The sequence below is a fragment of the Pezoporus occidentalis genome, unplaced genomic scaffold (genome assembly GCF_034315485.1).
Source record: "Pezoporus occidentalis ecotype Australia unplaced genomic scaffold, CSIRO_AGI_Poc_V1 ctg6, whole genome shotgun sequence".
Taxonomy (NCBI): Eukaryota; Metazoa; Chordata; class Aves; order Psittaciformes; family Psittacidae; genus Pezoporus; species Pezoporus occidentalis.
The window spans coordinates 443692-459982 of record NW_026915943.1 but is presented as its reverse complement, the minus strand read 5'-3'; the positions used below and the strand labels follow the sequence as shown (position 1 = coordinate 459982).

General features: G+C 46.5%; 1 protein-coding gene across 2 annotated transcripts in view; it reads right to left on the bottom strand.

Annotated features, from left to right (window-relative positions):
- The window catches only part of FCHSD2 (FCH and double SH3 domains 2), a 149495-nt gene that overhangs the window by 110489 nt on the left and 22715 nt on the right, over nucleotides 1-16291 (bottom strand). For both annotated transcript variants that reach the window (XM_062639140.1, XM_062639141.1), the window contains exon 3: nucleotides 8615-8660. In XM_062639140.1, coding sequence (XP_062495124.1) covers nucleotides 8615-8660 — 46 coding nt within the window. The remainder of the gene's footprint in view (nucleotides 1-8614; nucleotides 8661-16291) is intronic.

Below are 16291 nucleotides of genomic sequence, written 5' to 3'. Positions count from 1 at the left end.
GGGTGAAACAAGGGATGCAATTCTACATCCCTTTATCTATCCAGGACTTATTTTCTTTAAACAAACCTTTTCTTTATAATCCCACTCTCCAGAGCATCCTTCCCAGACAACGCAGGAATTGCTGGTTGGACCCTAAATTGTGGCCTTTGGATTGTAACAGAGAAGGTGCTCATTTGGGAAAGCAGCAGTGTTATCCTGGAATACAAAAAAAGTTTTACTTTAAATTTAGGGCTCCAGAATAAATGCAGGACTAAGAAAGCTCAGAAATGCAACAGGAAACCAGAAGAAGGCTAAAAGACAAATGGCTTTTGAACTTCTTATGGTGTGCTAGAAAATAGGAGGAAGGGATGCAGGTGATGCTCATCTGCCAAATATTGGCCCGTTTCCTAGAAGCTTTGGGGATTTAAAACAAAACACAATGCACATAAAGAGTATATGAGGGTGCTGAGGCGCTGGCACAGGGTGCCCAGAGAAGCTGTGGCTGCCCCATCCCTGGCAGTGTTCAAGGCCAGGTTGGACACAGGGGCTTGGAGCAAGCTGCTCTAGTGGAAGGGGTCCCTGCCCATGGCAGGGGTTGGAACTGGATGTGCTGTAAGGTCCCTTCCAACCCAAACCCTTCTATGGTTGTATGAACTCCACAGACTGAAGGATACACGGCCCAGTTCACTAAATCTTAACGACTGAGTAAAAAATGAATACCTTTTAAGACTAAAGCTCTTCATCTGAAAGCAGAACCACTCACATGCATCAGAACTGCAGGCAGTGGATGCTTATGAGTGCAGTAATTGGAAAGAAAAATAAGGGCTAAAAGCAGGCAAAGAGAAATTCGCTTGCATCAGTTCAGCAAAACCTGCAGTTTCTTTCTGAAGGGCTTTCTTTGTAGGAATAGTGTAAGTTGAAGCTTAGCAACCCCTTTCGAAGGAACTCGATGTTTTCAGTGAAAACAGGAGCTGACAGTCCACCTCTGTTCTTAGGGCAATATTATTTTAACCTAAAGAATTCCATAAAGCCTGCAGCAGAGAGCTGCGCAGTTTCTAAAGGCTGCCTTTGAACACGCCTTTTAAATGGACAAGTATTTCAGTTAAAGGCATTTTCGTTTTCCACCTAAGAGAACATGTTGTCAGTGAGACAAGCCCTAAATCAGATACCTGATACTCCCCCCCCCCCATCCCTGCTTTAAATGCTGACATGGGTTTCTTGGGGAAAGAAAAACTACACCAACAACTGAATGCAAAATCTACATAAAAAGAGAAGGGCACTGATAATATTGTTTGGAATGTCACACGTAGACCCACAGCCTTTGTTCCAGGCCAAGTATATTATATTAAATGTTAAAGGGACATTTAATAGAGAGAATTCTAAAGAGCTTCTTGTTTGGGGGGGGGAAAGGGTAACGTGCACTAAGGGGTTGAGCTGTGACAAGTGCAGAATTGTATCGATAATCCCATTAGAACACCTGATTTGTCCAACTTGTCTCTACAAGTTATTCTAAAATCCACAATAGTCTATTTAAGCATTTATGAAATGAGGCAGATCATGTCTTTGTAGCATTCAGGGCCACTGATTCTCCATGCTTTGTTGGAAAGAATGGGGTGAATAGCTCCTAAAGTCTTACACTTCATTTTCTTCAACCTCTGCTTGATATCCTGGTGTTCTGAATAGTGTTGGGCTATAGGAGAGGATAATACAAAGGTGGGATCAAGCAGGTGTTTGCTTTCTGGAAGCAGCAAGTTCTGCTGATGTATTATTCTTCAGCATCACGGCTTAAAGGACCAAGGCAGGTCATCAATATGCATGATCTCTGCATCAGGCAGTGACTGGGAAGCTGTATGGATCCTCTCCTGGAAAAGGGAAAGCCTGCCAAGCTGAGATTTCAGGCAAGCCAATAAAACAGTCCAGGCTCCAGAGGTATCTGACATCATGTACACACATTCCATGCCAAAGAGGAGATTATTTAGGAAAATGGAAAGGAATAAAGACACTTATTTAAAGCAATTATTCATTAATGAATACATACTGCCCATAATCCAGGTTGAAAATCAAGTTTTCCTCTTGGTTTTGTACCCTAAGTGCATGAATCCGAACCTCTTTTGAGAGATGACCACTTATTGATGTGATTCTCTCCCTCTGCTGCACTCTGGGGAGACCCCCCTGCAGCCTTGATCCAGCTCTGGGGCAGCAGCACAAGAGGGACGTGGAGCTGTTGGAGCGAGGCCAGAGGAGGCCATGGAGCTGCTGTGAGGGCTGGAGCAGCTCTGCTCTGGAGCCAGGCTGAGAGAGCTGGGCTGGGTGAGCCTGGAGAAGAGAAGGCTCCTGAAGGGGAGACCTTAGAGCAGCTCCAGTGCCTGAAGGGGCTGCAGGAAACCTGGAGAGGGGCTTGGGACAAGGGCCTGTAGGGCCAGGCCAAGGGGAATGGCTTGAACCTGCCCGAGGGGAGACTGAGCTGAGCTCTTAGGCAGAAGCTCTTCCCTGGGAGGGTGCTGAGGCGCTGGCACAGGGTGCCCAGAGAAGCTGTGGCTGCCCCATCCCTGGCAGTGTTCAAGGCCAGGTTGGACACAGGGGCTTGGAGCAAGCTGCTCCAGTGGAAGGGGTCCCTGCCTGTGGCAAGGGTTGGAGCTGGGTGAGCTTCAAGGTCCCTTCCAACCCAAACCAGTCTGGGATTCTGTGACTCCTGAAGTTCTGTGCAATACTACTGATTAAATAGAATGAAGCTGCCTCCAAACTACTGACAGGTTTCTGAGTAATGACCATCGAGCCTCTGAAGCATCAGGGATCAGCCATGAAGCCAGTAGGAGCCAGGCTGGATGCGGCTTTATAAAGAGATCTAAAACAGTGCACTAAAGACATTGAAAATCAAAAGAGAAAGACTATACTGAGAGATTTCAGAGATATAAAGGGCTTTTTTAATGATTTTTTTGTCTGCTCTTAAACTAGACAGCAAAGATACAGCCGCCACCTGCAGACATGAGGAAGCTCATGGATGGAAAGGTTTCCCTCTGGATTTCTCCTAACATTCTCTACAGAAAGCTTGCAAATTCAACAAATCCAGAGCTGGATTTCAAAGGCATTCGCTGTCTCCAAACCAACTGCTATCAAGTACATCCACATATAGCAATCATTCATCTCCCTGCCCAGCACGGAAATCTCTACATAGTCTCCTCATTTACTACAAGAGGAAGTTTCTCTGCAGAGGAACCATGGAATGAAAGCCAAGTTTCATCAAAAGATAAGCCTGAGAAATAACTCCTTTCTGTATGTGTGCTTACTACCAACTAAATCCTTCCTCACATGATCTGGAATACAGAAGTCCCTTAATTCCCTAAAAGATAAAGTCCTAAAAATACATCTTTTCCCCACCCTGAGGGCTTATTTCACTGATAGCTTTGACTGGTTGATTAGAGAAGTCACTGGTTTCAGGCACAAATCAAACCCCAGACAAACATCGTCAGTAGTACAGCAATACTCTAGAGGGAGATTTGCCACAGCAGTAAAGCTAACATCCTCCTCCAAGGAAGAAAGAAGTCAGTCAGGTTCATGGGTTAACAAAACAGGCTATTGACCAGTCAACCTATGGCTGCCTTGTGTTTGTCACCAAGGCAGGGACCCACCCTTAAAGTCCACAATCTCTTCCTGCTCTCCCTGAGGCCACAGTAACCTTCTGTATCCTCCAGGCTGAAAAGAACGCCAGCTTTCTGTCCAGACGACAGGGAATGAGCTAATAAGCACAGACCCAGGCTGGGGGAGCCTGGATGGAGCAGCCTGAGGAGAAGGACTTGGGGTGCTGGGTGAGGAGAAGCTCCCCATGACCCGGCTTCAGTGTGCGCTTGAGCCCAGAACCCCCCTGTGTGCTGGGCTGCACCCCCAGAGCGTGAGCAGCAGCTCAGGAAGGGGATCCTGCCCCTCTGCTGTGTGAAGGGGAGACCTGAGAGCAGCTCCAGTGCCTAAAGGGGCTGCAGGAAAGCTGGAGAGGGGCTTTGGACAAGGGCCTCTAGGGCCAGGCCAAGGGGGAATGAATGAGCTTTAACGTCCCTTCAAAAACAAACCATTTGTGAGTCTATGATATAATCACAGAACATTCAGGATACTTGGTTTTCACAGAACCTGGATATGGAGCTCTGTATTTCACCATGAGGGCTCCCCCCCTCCTCATGAAAAACAAATTCTACTTAAATTAACAGCATAACAACAAATACCTTTTACCTTGGCAGCAAACAAATGTGGAATTACACCAAAATGTCACTGAGTGCTCTGGAAAACACTTGAGGAGGGTTTATTACTTCAGTGGTAGAACCAATCCAGTAAGCAAGTGGAGGACAACAGCCTCAAGAAACCTGGAGAGGGGCTTGGGACAAGGGCCTGTAGGGCAGGACAAGGGGAATGGCTTTAACCTGCCCGAGGGGAGACTGAGCTGAGCTCTTAGGCAGAAGCTCTTCCCTGTCAGGGTGCTGAGGCGCTGGCACAGGGTGCCCAGAGAAGCTGTGGCTGCCCCATCCCTGGCAGTGTTCAAGGCCAGGTTGGACACAGGGGCTTGGAGCAAGCTGCTCCAGTGGAAGGGGTCCCTGCCTGTGGCAGGGGTTGGAGCTGGATGAGCTTTAAGGTCCCAAACCAGTCTGGGATCCTGTGATAGGCTGCACTTCACTCACAGCTGCCAACAGGAATGTGTGGGTACAAACTGTACCACCTTCTATTCCTCCATACTTTAAAGTGGTTTAAATGTCTCAAGTTTCATTGCAACAGGAACCAACACCAGTGACCTGTCCACTCTCAGATCACAGATCAGATAGCTGCTTCTCCTGAGCTCACACATCTCTTCAACATTCATCTGACCACCCGAAAGGCAGGCAGGAACAGAAATCGTAAGTCAGTGGCTTTTTCCTTTCTTTCAGCTCAACAGAAGCTCCTTCTTGCTCCTCAGCCTAAATCCAAAGCTCTAATATAGCTGATAGAATGAACTTTCCCACTTGGTTTCCTCAGTGCCCTCAGCTGACGTATTACAGTTAGCAATTGATTAGCATGCACTGAAACGGGGAGCATGTTTCACAGCTCAACCTCTTTGAGATGACTTGTACACTCATAGAGGTGGACCATGCTGATTGCCTGGAGTCACGTTTTACTCCAACACAGTGAGAGCCAAAGATGGACCAAAACCAAAGCATGACAAAACAGGACATGGAATCATAGAATCCCAGACTGGTTTGGGTTAACAGAACCTTAAGCTCCTCCAGCTCCAACCCCTGCCACGGGCAGGGACCCCTTCCACTGGAGCAGCTTGCTCCAAGCCCCTGTGTCCAACCTGCCCTTGAACACTGCCAGGGATGGGGCAGCCACAGCTTCTCTGGGCACCCTGTGCCAGCGCCTCAGCACCCTCACAGGGAAGAGCTTCTGCCTAAGAGCTCATCTTCATCTCCCCTCTGTGTGTTCCCAGCGTGGGACACAGACTGCGAAAGGCTCCTGTTGTGTTAAAACTGTTAAAGAATAATACAAAGTACAGCAGAGGTGCAATTACAACCTGAAACGAAGTAACAACACCATTTTACCTCCTTCACAAGCTCAGGAAAACAGTGTTTTATCAGGCATTCACTAAGTTGCTCTTTCAGCTAACAAAAGAGTATTCCTGCCTCCTGATTTCAGCCAGCTTATTAATCATGAGCACAGCTAATAATACTCTATAAAACTGCAATTTAAATGCTATTAACTAGGAATCCTGCTAATGGGAAATGAAAGCCTGTTCAAGCTCTCAATTTCTGAATATTAAGGTGAGCCTCAAATGTCTATTTAATGATGCAGTACTGAAAATACCACTGAAACCTCTCCATGCATATCCACAACAGAGCCAGAAAGGCCTTCGCAACGGGAGGGCTGATGCATCAAATGCTTCTCTCATTTATACCATGGCACAGCCAAAAAAGCCAGGGAAGAAGCCACCAGAGGCAGGTAATAAGCACTGGAACCAGCTTGAAATCACTTCAACAGGTACAATATGGTGAAGAGACCGAGTAAAACCAACTGCCTTGGTAAAAGGAGCCATAGCATAACTTACATACAGGTTCTGATACATCATATGCATTCAAGATACCTGAGGAAATTATCAACACTGCCCCATGTGTTTCATGAGCATCTGTATAGGTATTACTCCAAACAAAAGCACTTTGTGCAGTGAAACTTGGCACCAAGCACTGGGCAGCAGAACACAACTTCTTTTAACCAACAAAGCATTCAGTTCTGGGCAATTGGTTTTCACTGTCCACCACTATTTATCTCTTTCACTTGCCAAAAAGTCCTAAGTAAGAATATTCTGAGTCCTCTGAGAGTGACAAGAGGCTTTTGGACAGAGCCTGTGAAAAGATGTCGAAATCCTGCTTCAGAAACCTCCAGTTTCCTTTAGACCAGGTTCAAAAGGAAGATTCCCCCATTGATGAATCCGACTTCACATTTCTTTTGCAGCACAATTCCTCTCCCCCCCCCAAAACCAAGGCTTGATGTGGAATTTTATTACCATCTCCAACACAGAAATCCTTTTCACAGGCCCAAGAAGAAACATCCAACGTTGTTCCTGAACTGGGCACTTATCAGCAAACCAAGGAAGCGAGCCCAAAGCCCTCATTCATAGAAGCAGGCATTGAAGGGATGTCAAATGATGCAGCTGGATTGCTGGAAAGCTGAGGGGGGGGGGGTGTTTAAATGCAAGGACTTGAAAGCCTCAGTTGTTAAGACTGAGCCTTCTGAATCCGAGAATGTAATTATTTTTCCAGCTTATCCAGACTATTCCCTAAAAGCAGCGACTGCTGCATATAAAACACAGTCCTGGTGCAGAATGGATAAATGTATCAAGAACGAACTTAAATTCAATGTCATTACAAAAAATCCTTACAAAACTCACTAAAGAACACATACTTTTAATCAAAGGTTCAGGAGGCATCTATTGATTCTGTCAATGAAAAATTGTTGCTCTGAATCAAATCAAGTGCAACTGCCAATGGAATCGATAGATGCTGATGCCAGTCCGCGTACAGCGGAGGAAGAGGAGCAGCAGTAACTGCAGATCCTCAGAGCACTACTGTCAACATCTGGATTGAATTCAGTGCAAATTTCATGTGATTTACAAAGTGGTTTCAGCTGAGTTTGAGGGCTCAGACTCCCTACAGGAGATGTAGGGCTAGAAAAAGCATTTGGCACAGACACCAAAATCTTCTTTCATCATAGAATCATAGAATAGTTAGGGTTGGAAAGGACCTTCAGATCATCCAGCTCCAACCCCCCTACCATAGGCAGGGATACCTCACACTAAACCATGGCACCCAAGGCTCTGTCCAACCTGGCCTTGAACACTGCCAGGGATGGAGCATTCACAACCTCCCTGGGCAACCCATTCCAGTGCCTCAGCACCCTCACAGGAAAGAATTTCTTCCTTATCTCCAACCTGAACTTCCCCTGTGTCAGTTTGAACCCATCACCCCTTGTCCTATCACTGCAGTCCCTGATGAAGAGTCCCTCCCCAGCATCCTTGTAGCCCCCTTCACACACTGGAAGCTGCTCTGAGGTCTCCACGCAGCTTCTCTTCTCCAGGCTCAACAGCCACAACTTCCTCAGCCTGGCTCCATACAGGAGCTGCTCCAGCCCCTGCTCATCCTCGTGGCCTCCTCTGGATTTGTTCCAACAGTTCCATGTCCTTTTTATGCTGAGGACACCAGAACTGCACACAACACTCCAGGTGAGGTCTCACGAGAGCAGAGTAGCAAAGCCAGGCCAGCAGCGATGTTTGCTCTGGGCAGACCTGGGGGTGATGCAGCACTAACAGGAGGCTTAACCCAACAAGTCACAAACTACAGGTAGGGACACCCAAGCAACAGCTTCCCTTTTCACATCACTCTGTCCCTGCCCCAACACCAACAACTGTAACATCAGGCACATCCCCAGTTGTATTTATTGTATATTGAGCTCCACAAGCTCCTTTGCTTCTATTTGATTCAACTTCTAATCTGTTTTAAAATAAATTAATGTCTTTTTAAGCTGTTGGACTTGGACTTAAGCTCCAAGAGCCTCCCCTGTAAATGAAGGAGGCAGCTGTACCCTTATGAGATGCGTTCTAATTTTGGAAGCAGGGAGGGAAAAAAAAAAAATCAATCCTCCCTCCTTTCTCCCAAACAAATCAGAATTCATTCCACTCCCTATCACCAGCACGAGGCCAAATCTGGCTGCTTTTATTGCAGATGAATGGGAAGCTGCTCCTCCTGAAGAATGGGAATGTAAATTTACATTGGCCCGAGGATGCCACAACCCATTTCCTCTCCCTCCAGTTGACCTGATTTTACTTTTTTTTGCTCAGGTTTCACACTAACTTCTGAGAAAACCTCAAAGAGGTCCCTGACTTTGTAACGCTTTGAAAAGAATAATATGAAAAATGGTTTCTGTACACAGGAACTTCCTCGAGTCAAAACATCCATGCAAACACGGAACAGGTCTAAGTCCTGCATAGGCCAAACTGTCAAAACTGGAGCTTCAAGAGGTACTTTCATAGTGACTTACAGAAAGGGTAAATGAAAAACCCTACAGACCTAATGAATAAATTACATCAAGAGAACGCCATAGACAATAAAATTACTCTAGAACCTACCTGTGCATATTCCTTCTCGATTGCTGCTCTTTTCTGACTGAATGCTCTGAAAAAGAAGAAGAAAAGAAATCCATTAATATATAAATCAATATACTAAAAATTCAATTATTTAATTAAAAAGATTTGGACTTGGGGTGCTGGGTGAAGAGAAGCTCCCCATGACCCGGCTTCAGTGTGCGCTTGAGCCCAGAACCCCGCCATGTGCTGGGCTGCACCCCCAGAGCGTGAGCAGCAGCTCAGGGAGGGGATCCTGCCCCTCTGCTGTGTGAAGGGGAGACCCCCCCCTGCAGCCCTGATCCAGCTCTGGGGCAGCAGCACAAGAGGGACATGGAGCTGTTGGAGTGAGGCCAGAGGAGGCCATGGAGCTGCTGTGAGGGCTGGAGCAGCTCTGCTCTGGAGCCAGGCTGAGAGAGCTGGGCTGGGGCAGCCTGGAGAAGAGAAGGCTCCTGAAGGGGAGACCTGAGAGCAGCTCCAGTGCCTGAAGAGGCTGCAGGAAACCTGGAGAGGGGCTTGGGCCAAGGGCCTGTAGGGACAGGCCAAGGGGGAATGGATGAGCTTTAACGCCCCTTCAAAAACAAACCATTTGTGATTCTATGATATAATCACAGAACGTTCAGGATACTTGGTTTTCACAGAACCTGGATATGGAGCTCTGTATTTCACCATGAGGGCTCCCCCCCTCCTCATGCAAAACAAATTCCACTTAAATTAACAGCATAACAACAAATATCACAAGCTGGAAGCCTGAGATATCCCCTAAAAACCTGCTACATTGAAAGGTTTACACTGGAGAAGAGAAACAAAAGCATCCAACTGGCCTTACTGTACTACTACAAAACACCCTGCAAAGCAAATCTGCTTGCAAACCCAACCAAGATCTTGGACCTGGCAGGACTGCAAGCTCCAGCATGAAGAACATGTCTTGTACAGTAGCACCTCCCTCAATTAGAAACGTTTCGAGTTGGTTCTGTGCTCTAAATGGGGGTTTGGAATGAAAACTGGCAAGGCAGCACATCATTTGACTTATACAATACTTGAATTGGTGTTTGATCTGTGTTTTGGTGAATTAATATAATGGTAAATCCTGAAGGAGCAGCAGGATGAGGCACCGCATCCCTTGAAGCCGGTGTTCTCCGCTGCTTTGTGACTGCATTTCCCTCCATTAGCCAAACACAAAGCTGGATTTAACCTCGGGACAGTTTAGACAGGAATCCTTTTATGACAGCTATAAATATATTACAAAACATGATGAAATATGAGGCTCAAGTAGCCACATTTCCCAGGAGAAAATTCTTTGGGGCAAGGGAACTAAAAACAAAAGTCTGACTAAGAAATGCATCATCGTTCCTTAACCTGGGAAACCTGAACACTTTCATGGGTATCCTGATTTTATGGGCAAAGATGGGATATTCTTAACCTTACTGTTGTTCCAGATGGAATTTCAAGTTTATTCATATAAGGAAACATTTGGTTCCACGAGCTAATAAAATGTTCTCTAACTGCTACTGAAAAAGCTTGTAAGAAATGAATTAGTGGCTCTGCAGGGAAGCAGGAATGGTATTTAGGGATCCTTTAAACTGGGAAGTATTAATATCTGCTATTGCAGCCCTTCACAAATTAAGCATTAGTTAGTGCAGAGAACAGCAGAACTGGACAGCCAAATAAGAATCCTAGATTAGTTTCTGGAAAGCAGATCCTAAACATCATCTTTATCCTGCAAACTGTGAATTCCCTTTGCCCCCTTAAAAATCATTTTTAAGCATTTAAAGACTTTGACTGCTTAAAAAGAGGGTGAGAAAGAATAAATGCAGTCATAGAATCCCAGCCTGGTTTGGGTTGGAAGGGACCTTAAAGCTCCTCCAGCTCCAACCCCTGCCACGGGCAGGGACCCCTTCCACTGGAGCAGCTTGCTCCAAGCCCCTGTGTCCAACCTGGCCTTGAACACTGCCAGGGATGGGGCAGCCACAGCTTCTCTGGGCACCCTGTGCCAGCGCATCAGCACCCTCACAGGGAAGAGCTTCTGCCTTATCTCCAACCTAAACTTTCCCTGTTTCAGTCTGAACCCATCACCCCTTGTCCTATCACTGCAGTCCCTAATGAAGAGTCCCTCTCCAGTATCCTTGTAACCCCCTTCAGACACTGGAAGCTGCTCTGAGGTCTCCACACAGCTTCTCTTCTCCAGGCTCAACAGCCCCAGTGTTCTCAGCCTGTCAAGAAAATATTCAACAATATTTGGTGTCTATAAGTTGTAAGCATTTTCCATCTAAGTCTAATACTGCGCACAATCCTCAAACTGCAGGAAAATCCTGATTTAAGTTCTCCAAAACCAAGAAACCCAATAAAAATAAACTTATTCTCACCATCAGGACAAAAAGCTGCAATGTAAAAGGAACTCTGCTTTATTGCCAATCCAGAGAGTGACCAAGCACCTATCTTTAAAAGACCCTGGTGTCTGGGCAGTCTGCTACGAGCCTGAAGGAAAAGTCACACTCAGGAGAATTATTCCAATGGTTTCAACATAGGTGATTTAACTCCAGCCACCCACAGCATCTCTTCACACTGCTGCCTGCAGCTCCTTCCATGGCTCACAGCTCCGTGTGACTAGAATGAGTCTAATCCTGGAGGGATTACAAAGGAATGTTCGTTCTGAAGGCCAAGCAGCCAGAGAAGCTCTGCAGAGGACGGCTGTCTTCCTTTGAAATGTCAGGAGTTGAGAGAGCTGGGCTGGGTCAGCCTGGACAAGAGAAGGCTCCTGAAGGGGAGACCTGAGAGCAGCTCCAGTGCCTAAAGGGGCTGCAGGGAAGCTGGAGAGGGGCTTGGGACAAGGGCCTGTAGGGCCAGGCCAAGGGGAATGGCTTTAACCTGCCCAAGGGGAGACTGAGCTGAGCTCTTAGGCAGAAGCTCTTCCCTGGGAGGGTGCTGAGGCGCTGGCACAGGGTGCCCCATCCCTGGCAGTGCTCAAGGCCAGGTTGGACACAGGGGCTTGGAGCAAGCTGCTCTAGTGGACATTCAGACTAATTCCTTAGAAACTGTAATTAAAAGAGTATTATACAACTGCGCAAAGCAGCAGAAAATGTACAAAACAATATAAAATCCAAACCATCTGGAACTGTTACACTACAGAAAAGCACCTGTTTTAACTGACCTTGACCTAAGGCAGTCCCCAACTGCCACACTAACAAAGCAAGGAGCAGGGAAATGAGCAAACACCACACTCAGCTCTACAGAGAGTGGATTTCCCACATCAGCAGAACACACAGCAACAGAACCAATGCTTTCAGTGCTATCTGACAGATGATGAAAGGAGAGGGGGGAATTTCACTTACACACACTGCATGGTGATGATAACTAAACCCATTGTTTAAACGCTTTTAATACACACTCCTGTATCTGTAACAGAATCATTTTCTCAGCATCATTCAGTCAGTATAATTTACTCTTTGCTTTACCAAATGCACACATCCCCAAGTCAACAGAAGTGAAAGCCACATGAAGCGCAGCAGATCTGTACAGCCCCAATGCCATGAGAACAGGAACGGGGGAAAAGGAGCAGGAATTAGATGATTTTCCATTGGTTTTATGTTATGAGCTATTAAGGCAATCTCAAAATTGAGTCTAAAAATGAGTTCACCCCATGAAGAATTCCTGAAGTAAATCCACTTCAGAGTTGCAGAGCAGATTGCGACTGATTTTAAAGTGACTCAATCCCCCAGCACTCAAGGAGGTGAATCAGTGAATTAGGAAATATCCCAAATTTCCAGCTTCCCATAAAGCAGATCAATTCCTGACAGCTGGAACATCTGCCAGTGGAAAATGATGACGCTGCAACTCCTGCTTCTGATGTACACTGGGAGCGCACACACTGTGCGAGGATATCCAAGCTAATACTAAACTGGTTTTCTTTATGATGGAATCAGACGCTCACTCCACAACCTTCCATTAAAAACATTAAAACAGAGCTCTCATTTCTGGGAGTAATCCCAGAACACTCAAACCCCAACGTCATGTATCAAGTTAGGATCACAGACTGGGATTGTTCACCTTTTTTGTCCCATTCTGAGACAAAAATCACGACTGAACAACCTAAACCCCATTTATCTATCAGGGAATAACTGCACGGATACAGTTTAGCCCCCTCCAAAATATCCCAACCTACATTTGAAACCAAAACCTGCATGCAGCAACTTAAAATGCAGTGTTAAATATCAATTCCCCACCTCCCTGAACAGCCAAACAGATCTGAAATGGCTTTTACAGTGATGAGATGGATTTATTCTAAGCAAGGGAAAGAGATTCTAATCCATGAGCAGCAGAGGAGGCACCCGATGGTGAACTGTTCACTTCTGGGATATTCATGTACAAGATGGCATTGAAATTCCCAACTGGCTGCCCCAGCCTGACCTGTTGCTCAAGGTTGGAGTGTTCCAGGGCTGGACTTGGCATTCGCCTTTGTTGACCTTCATGAGGTTCCTGCCAGCCTACGTCACCCATCGAATCATGGAACGGTTTGTGTTGGAAAGGACCTTAAGATCATCCAGTTCCAACCCCCTGCCATGGGCAGGGACACCTCACACTAGAGCAGGCTGCTCCAAGCCCCTGTGTCCAACCTGCCCTTGAACACTGCCAGGGATGGGGCAGCCACAACTCATCCCACTTTCCCCACTAACCTGAAAATGCACCATCATGAATCTGTATCATACAAGCGAATTTCTACCTGGTTTTTAATTCCAGGACAGGTATGACACTGACAAAGACCCAACCCTGAATTCAGAAGCACTTCAGCTAACATCAGGCATCACTGTAGCTCGGTGTAGGCCAGCGGTTGGCAATAAATGCTGAGTTAACAGCACAGCAGCAGCTCTGTGCCTAATTAGGTACTTCAGGAACACCCATACACACAGGAACAACCTGCATTAATATTCCCTTTCCATGTCCAGCAGAGACAAAGACAACCTACTTGGAACAATAATTCATCTACAGAAATGATCCCTCAGGACAAGACTGGCAAAAGCTGTGTGCAAGAGGCTCCTCTTTGTGTTTTCCTGTTTATCCTAAATAGAATTACCCCTAGAAAAGCATTTTGAAAGATAAGCATAAAATTCTGAGTGTCTAAAGGATGTTATAGGACAGAAAAGCGCTGATTTCTACAGTTACCCAGAGACAGCCTTCAGAAGCTGGAGTACAACAAACCAGGTTAGTAAAATTAGAAACCCTTGTAACAAGAAGGGGTCTCCTGTTGGCTCCTTTCCACCAGGTAAGCACACATGTGGTTCTTCAAAGGCAAGAGCAAGCAATGTGCCACTTCAAAGGGGCAATTTTAACACTACATAGACCTAACAACAGAGGCTGAGTGATCAGAAGTGATTTTCATCACAAAGCGGCCACAGCTTCAAATTCAGGGCCTGTTGCAGGCTGGGGAGTTGACATAATTACACTAAAAAATGGCTTTTCCTTTGCCAAGCACAACTCCTGTGAGTATAGAAAATGTAATAATGCAATAGCCTTGCCTGGAACGCAGTCACTGAACCATTTCACTGCCTATAGGATGTAAAAGCATCACCATTAGCTCTGGGGTTCAACACAAGTAGCTGACAGGCAGCTGGAAAGCTCTCGAAGCTTCCTTAGGTGTATATTAAGTTCAAACACAGCATTGGTAGGGAAGAAGGGAAAGGAACAGTAGCTTCCAGTATCTGAATGGGGATACAGTGATGCTGGAGAGAGACTCTTCTGTAGTGATAGGACAAGGGGTGATGGGTTCAAACTGAAACAGGGGAAGTTCAGGTTGGAGATAAGGCAGAAGCTCTTCCCTGTGAGGGTGCTGAGGCGCTGGCACAGGGTGCCCAGAGAAGCTGTGGCTGCCCCATCCCTGGCAGTGTGGTTGGACACAGGGGCTTGGAGCAAGCTGCTCTAGTGACTTTGTACCACCCATTCAATAAACTCCAGAGTAAGTTACTGCTCTGCACTGAGCATTTAATAGCACTGTTCAACCACAGTTCTGCTGCTTAGATTTTGGGTTGGCTTCATTTGTCTGCTCTTGAGCTCAACTTGCTGTCTCATAGATTAGCACAAGATCATCAACCATGCCCTTTTGCGTGGAGACATTTATGTGCAATTCTTCCCCCCCAGGTCTTGCAGAAAGATGTTCATCAACATTCATGTCAGAGCATTATCCTGGCTCTTCTTTCCAAATGCTGTGTTAAACACTGAAGTCTAAGTGAAGATTTTGGCTTCAAAGACTGAGGGGAGAAGAAACTAATGTTGAGCACTGCAGTCATTTCCCTCGAGGCCACCACACATCTTCCCCTATTGCCTCTGAAAGTGTTCTGCTGCCACCATTCCCATAGTGCTCCCTGTATGTCCCTGACCAGCTGTAGGTGTAAGTGATATCCTTCAGCAGTGAAGGAAAGCTTTAACACTCCTTTGCTGCCCATCATTTTCACTCACTGTATCCTGTCTTTTCACTCCTAGCTCAACCTTGAGGGGCTTCTGCTGACACTCCTCATCTTCCCACACAACGGGATGATTTGCTCCTTTCCTCCTCAGAAAACCTAAGCTAAAGCCATCAATCCAGGCATATTTCCCCTTCCTGGCTGCTTCCCAGGAGATTCTGCCCACCAACTGCATGAACAAGCTGGATTCTGCTCTCATGGCAGCATGTCCGCAGGTCCTTAAGTCGATTTGTGGTCATGCAAGCTCAAGTCTGGACAGGACTCCTAAGAGCAATCCCAGCCTTCCTCCCACGACAAGCATGGATAGTTTGCAGCTCTTACACCACAAACATCTCGATGCAGTGTGAATGTGGCCTCCAGGCCAAGGCTTTGAACAAGAGCACACTCATAGGCCAAGCTCCATCAGCTGGGAAAGCACACAAGCCAGAAGGCCAAACTCGAAACCACTCTCCTGAGGTCACCCACAGCCTAAACTCCTGCCCACAGTGGAGCTCTATGAGCCACCATGAGAAGCCAGTGACATTTCCTGCTTGTGAATCAACTCCACGTTTGCCTCATCTCAGCAGATGTGCGAAGGGCATCTTTACAACTCTTAAAGCACAAGTATTTGTAACATCAAGAAGCTTTTCGCTTGCTGAGTCAAGAAGTTCAGCTGGTTTTCCTGTAGGGAAGCTCGCTGCAAGTCCAGTTCTCTGGCAAGCATAAAAGATGATTTTCTTGAAACCTGATTTTGATTTACAGACTGTTTGTACTACCTCATCTCTAGTCTTAAAGCAGTTCTGCATAAGCTTCCTAAAGTTCTTGCAGAAAGGCATGAACTGACAATTCAAACACACATCCTGCAATGTATCAGAGCTCTTCCCTCCTCTATAAATCCCTTACTACAACACACATCATTTTCAAACTGCAGTTTTCTCTAAGGAAATAAAAGATACAATATCCTAGTAACCTACGCCAGTGATCTGGGTGATGGGATCAACTGTACCATGACACAGTTTGCCAATGGCACCAAACTGAGTGGGGAAGTGGACATTTGGGAAGGTGAAGCCACCCTGCAGGGTGAGCTGGACAGGCTGGGAAGAAACTGATGGAGCTCAACAGGACAAGTGTCAGGTCCTGCCCCTGGGCAAACCCAATCCTGGAGCAGCACAGGCTGGGATGTGCCTGACTGGAGCAGCTCTGGGAAAGGGACATGGAAGAACCAGCTCCATAGGAGTGAACAGTGAGC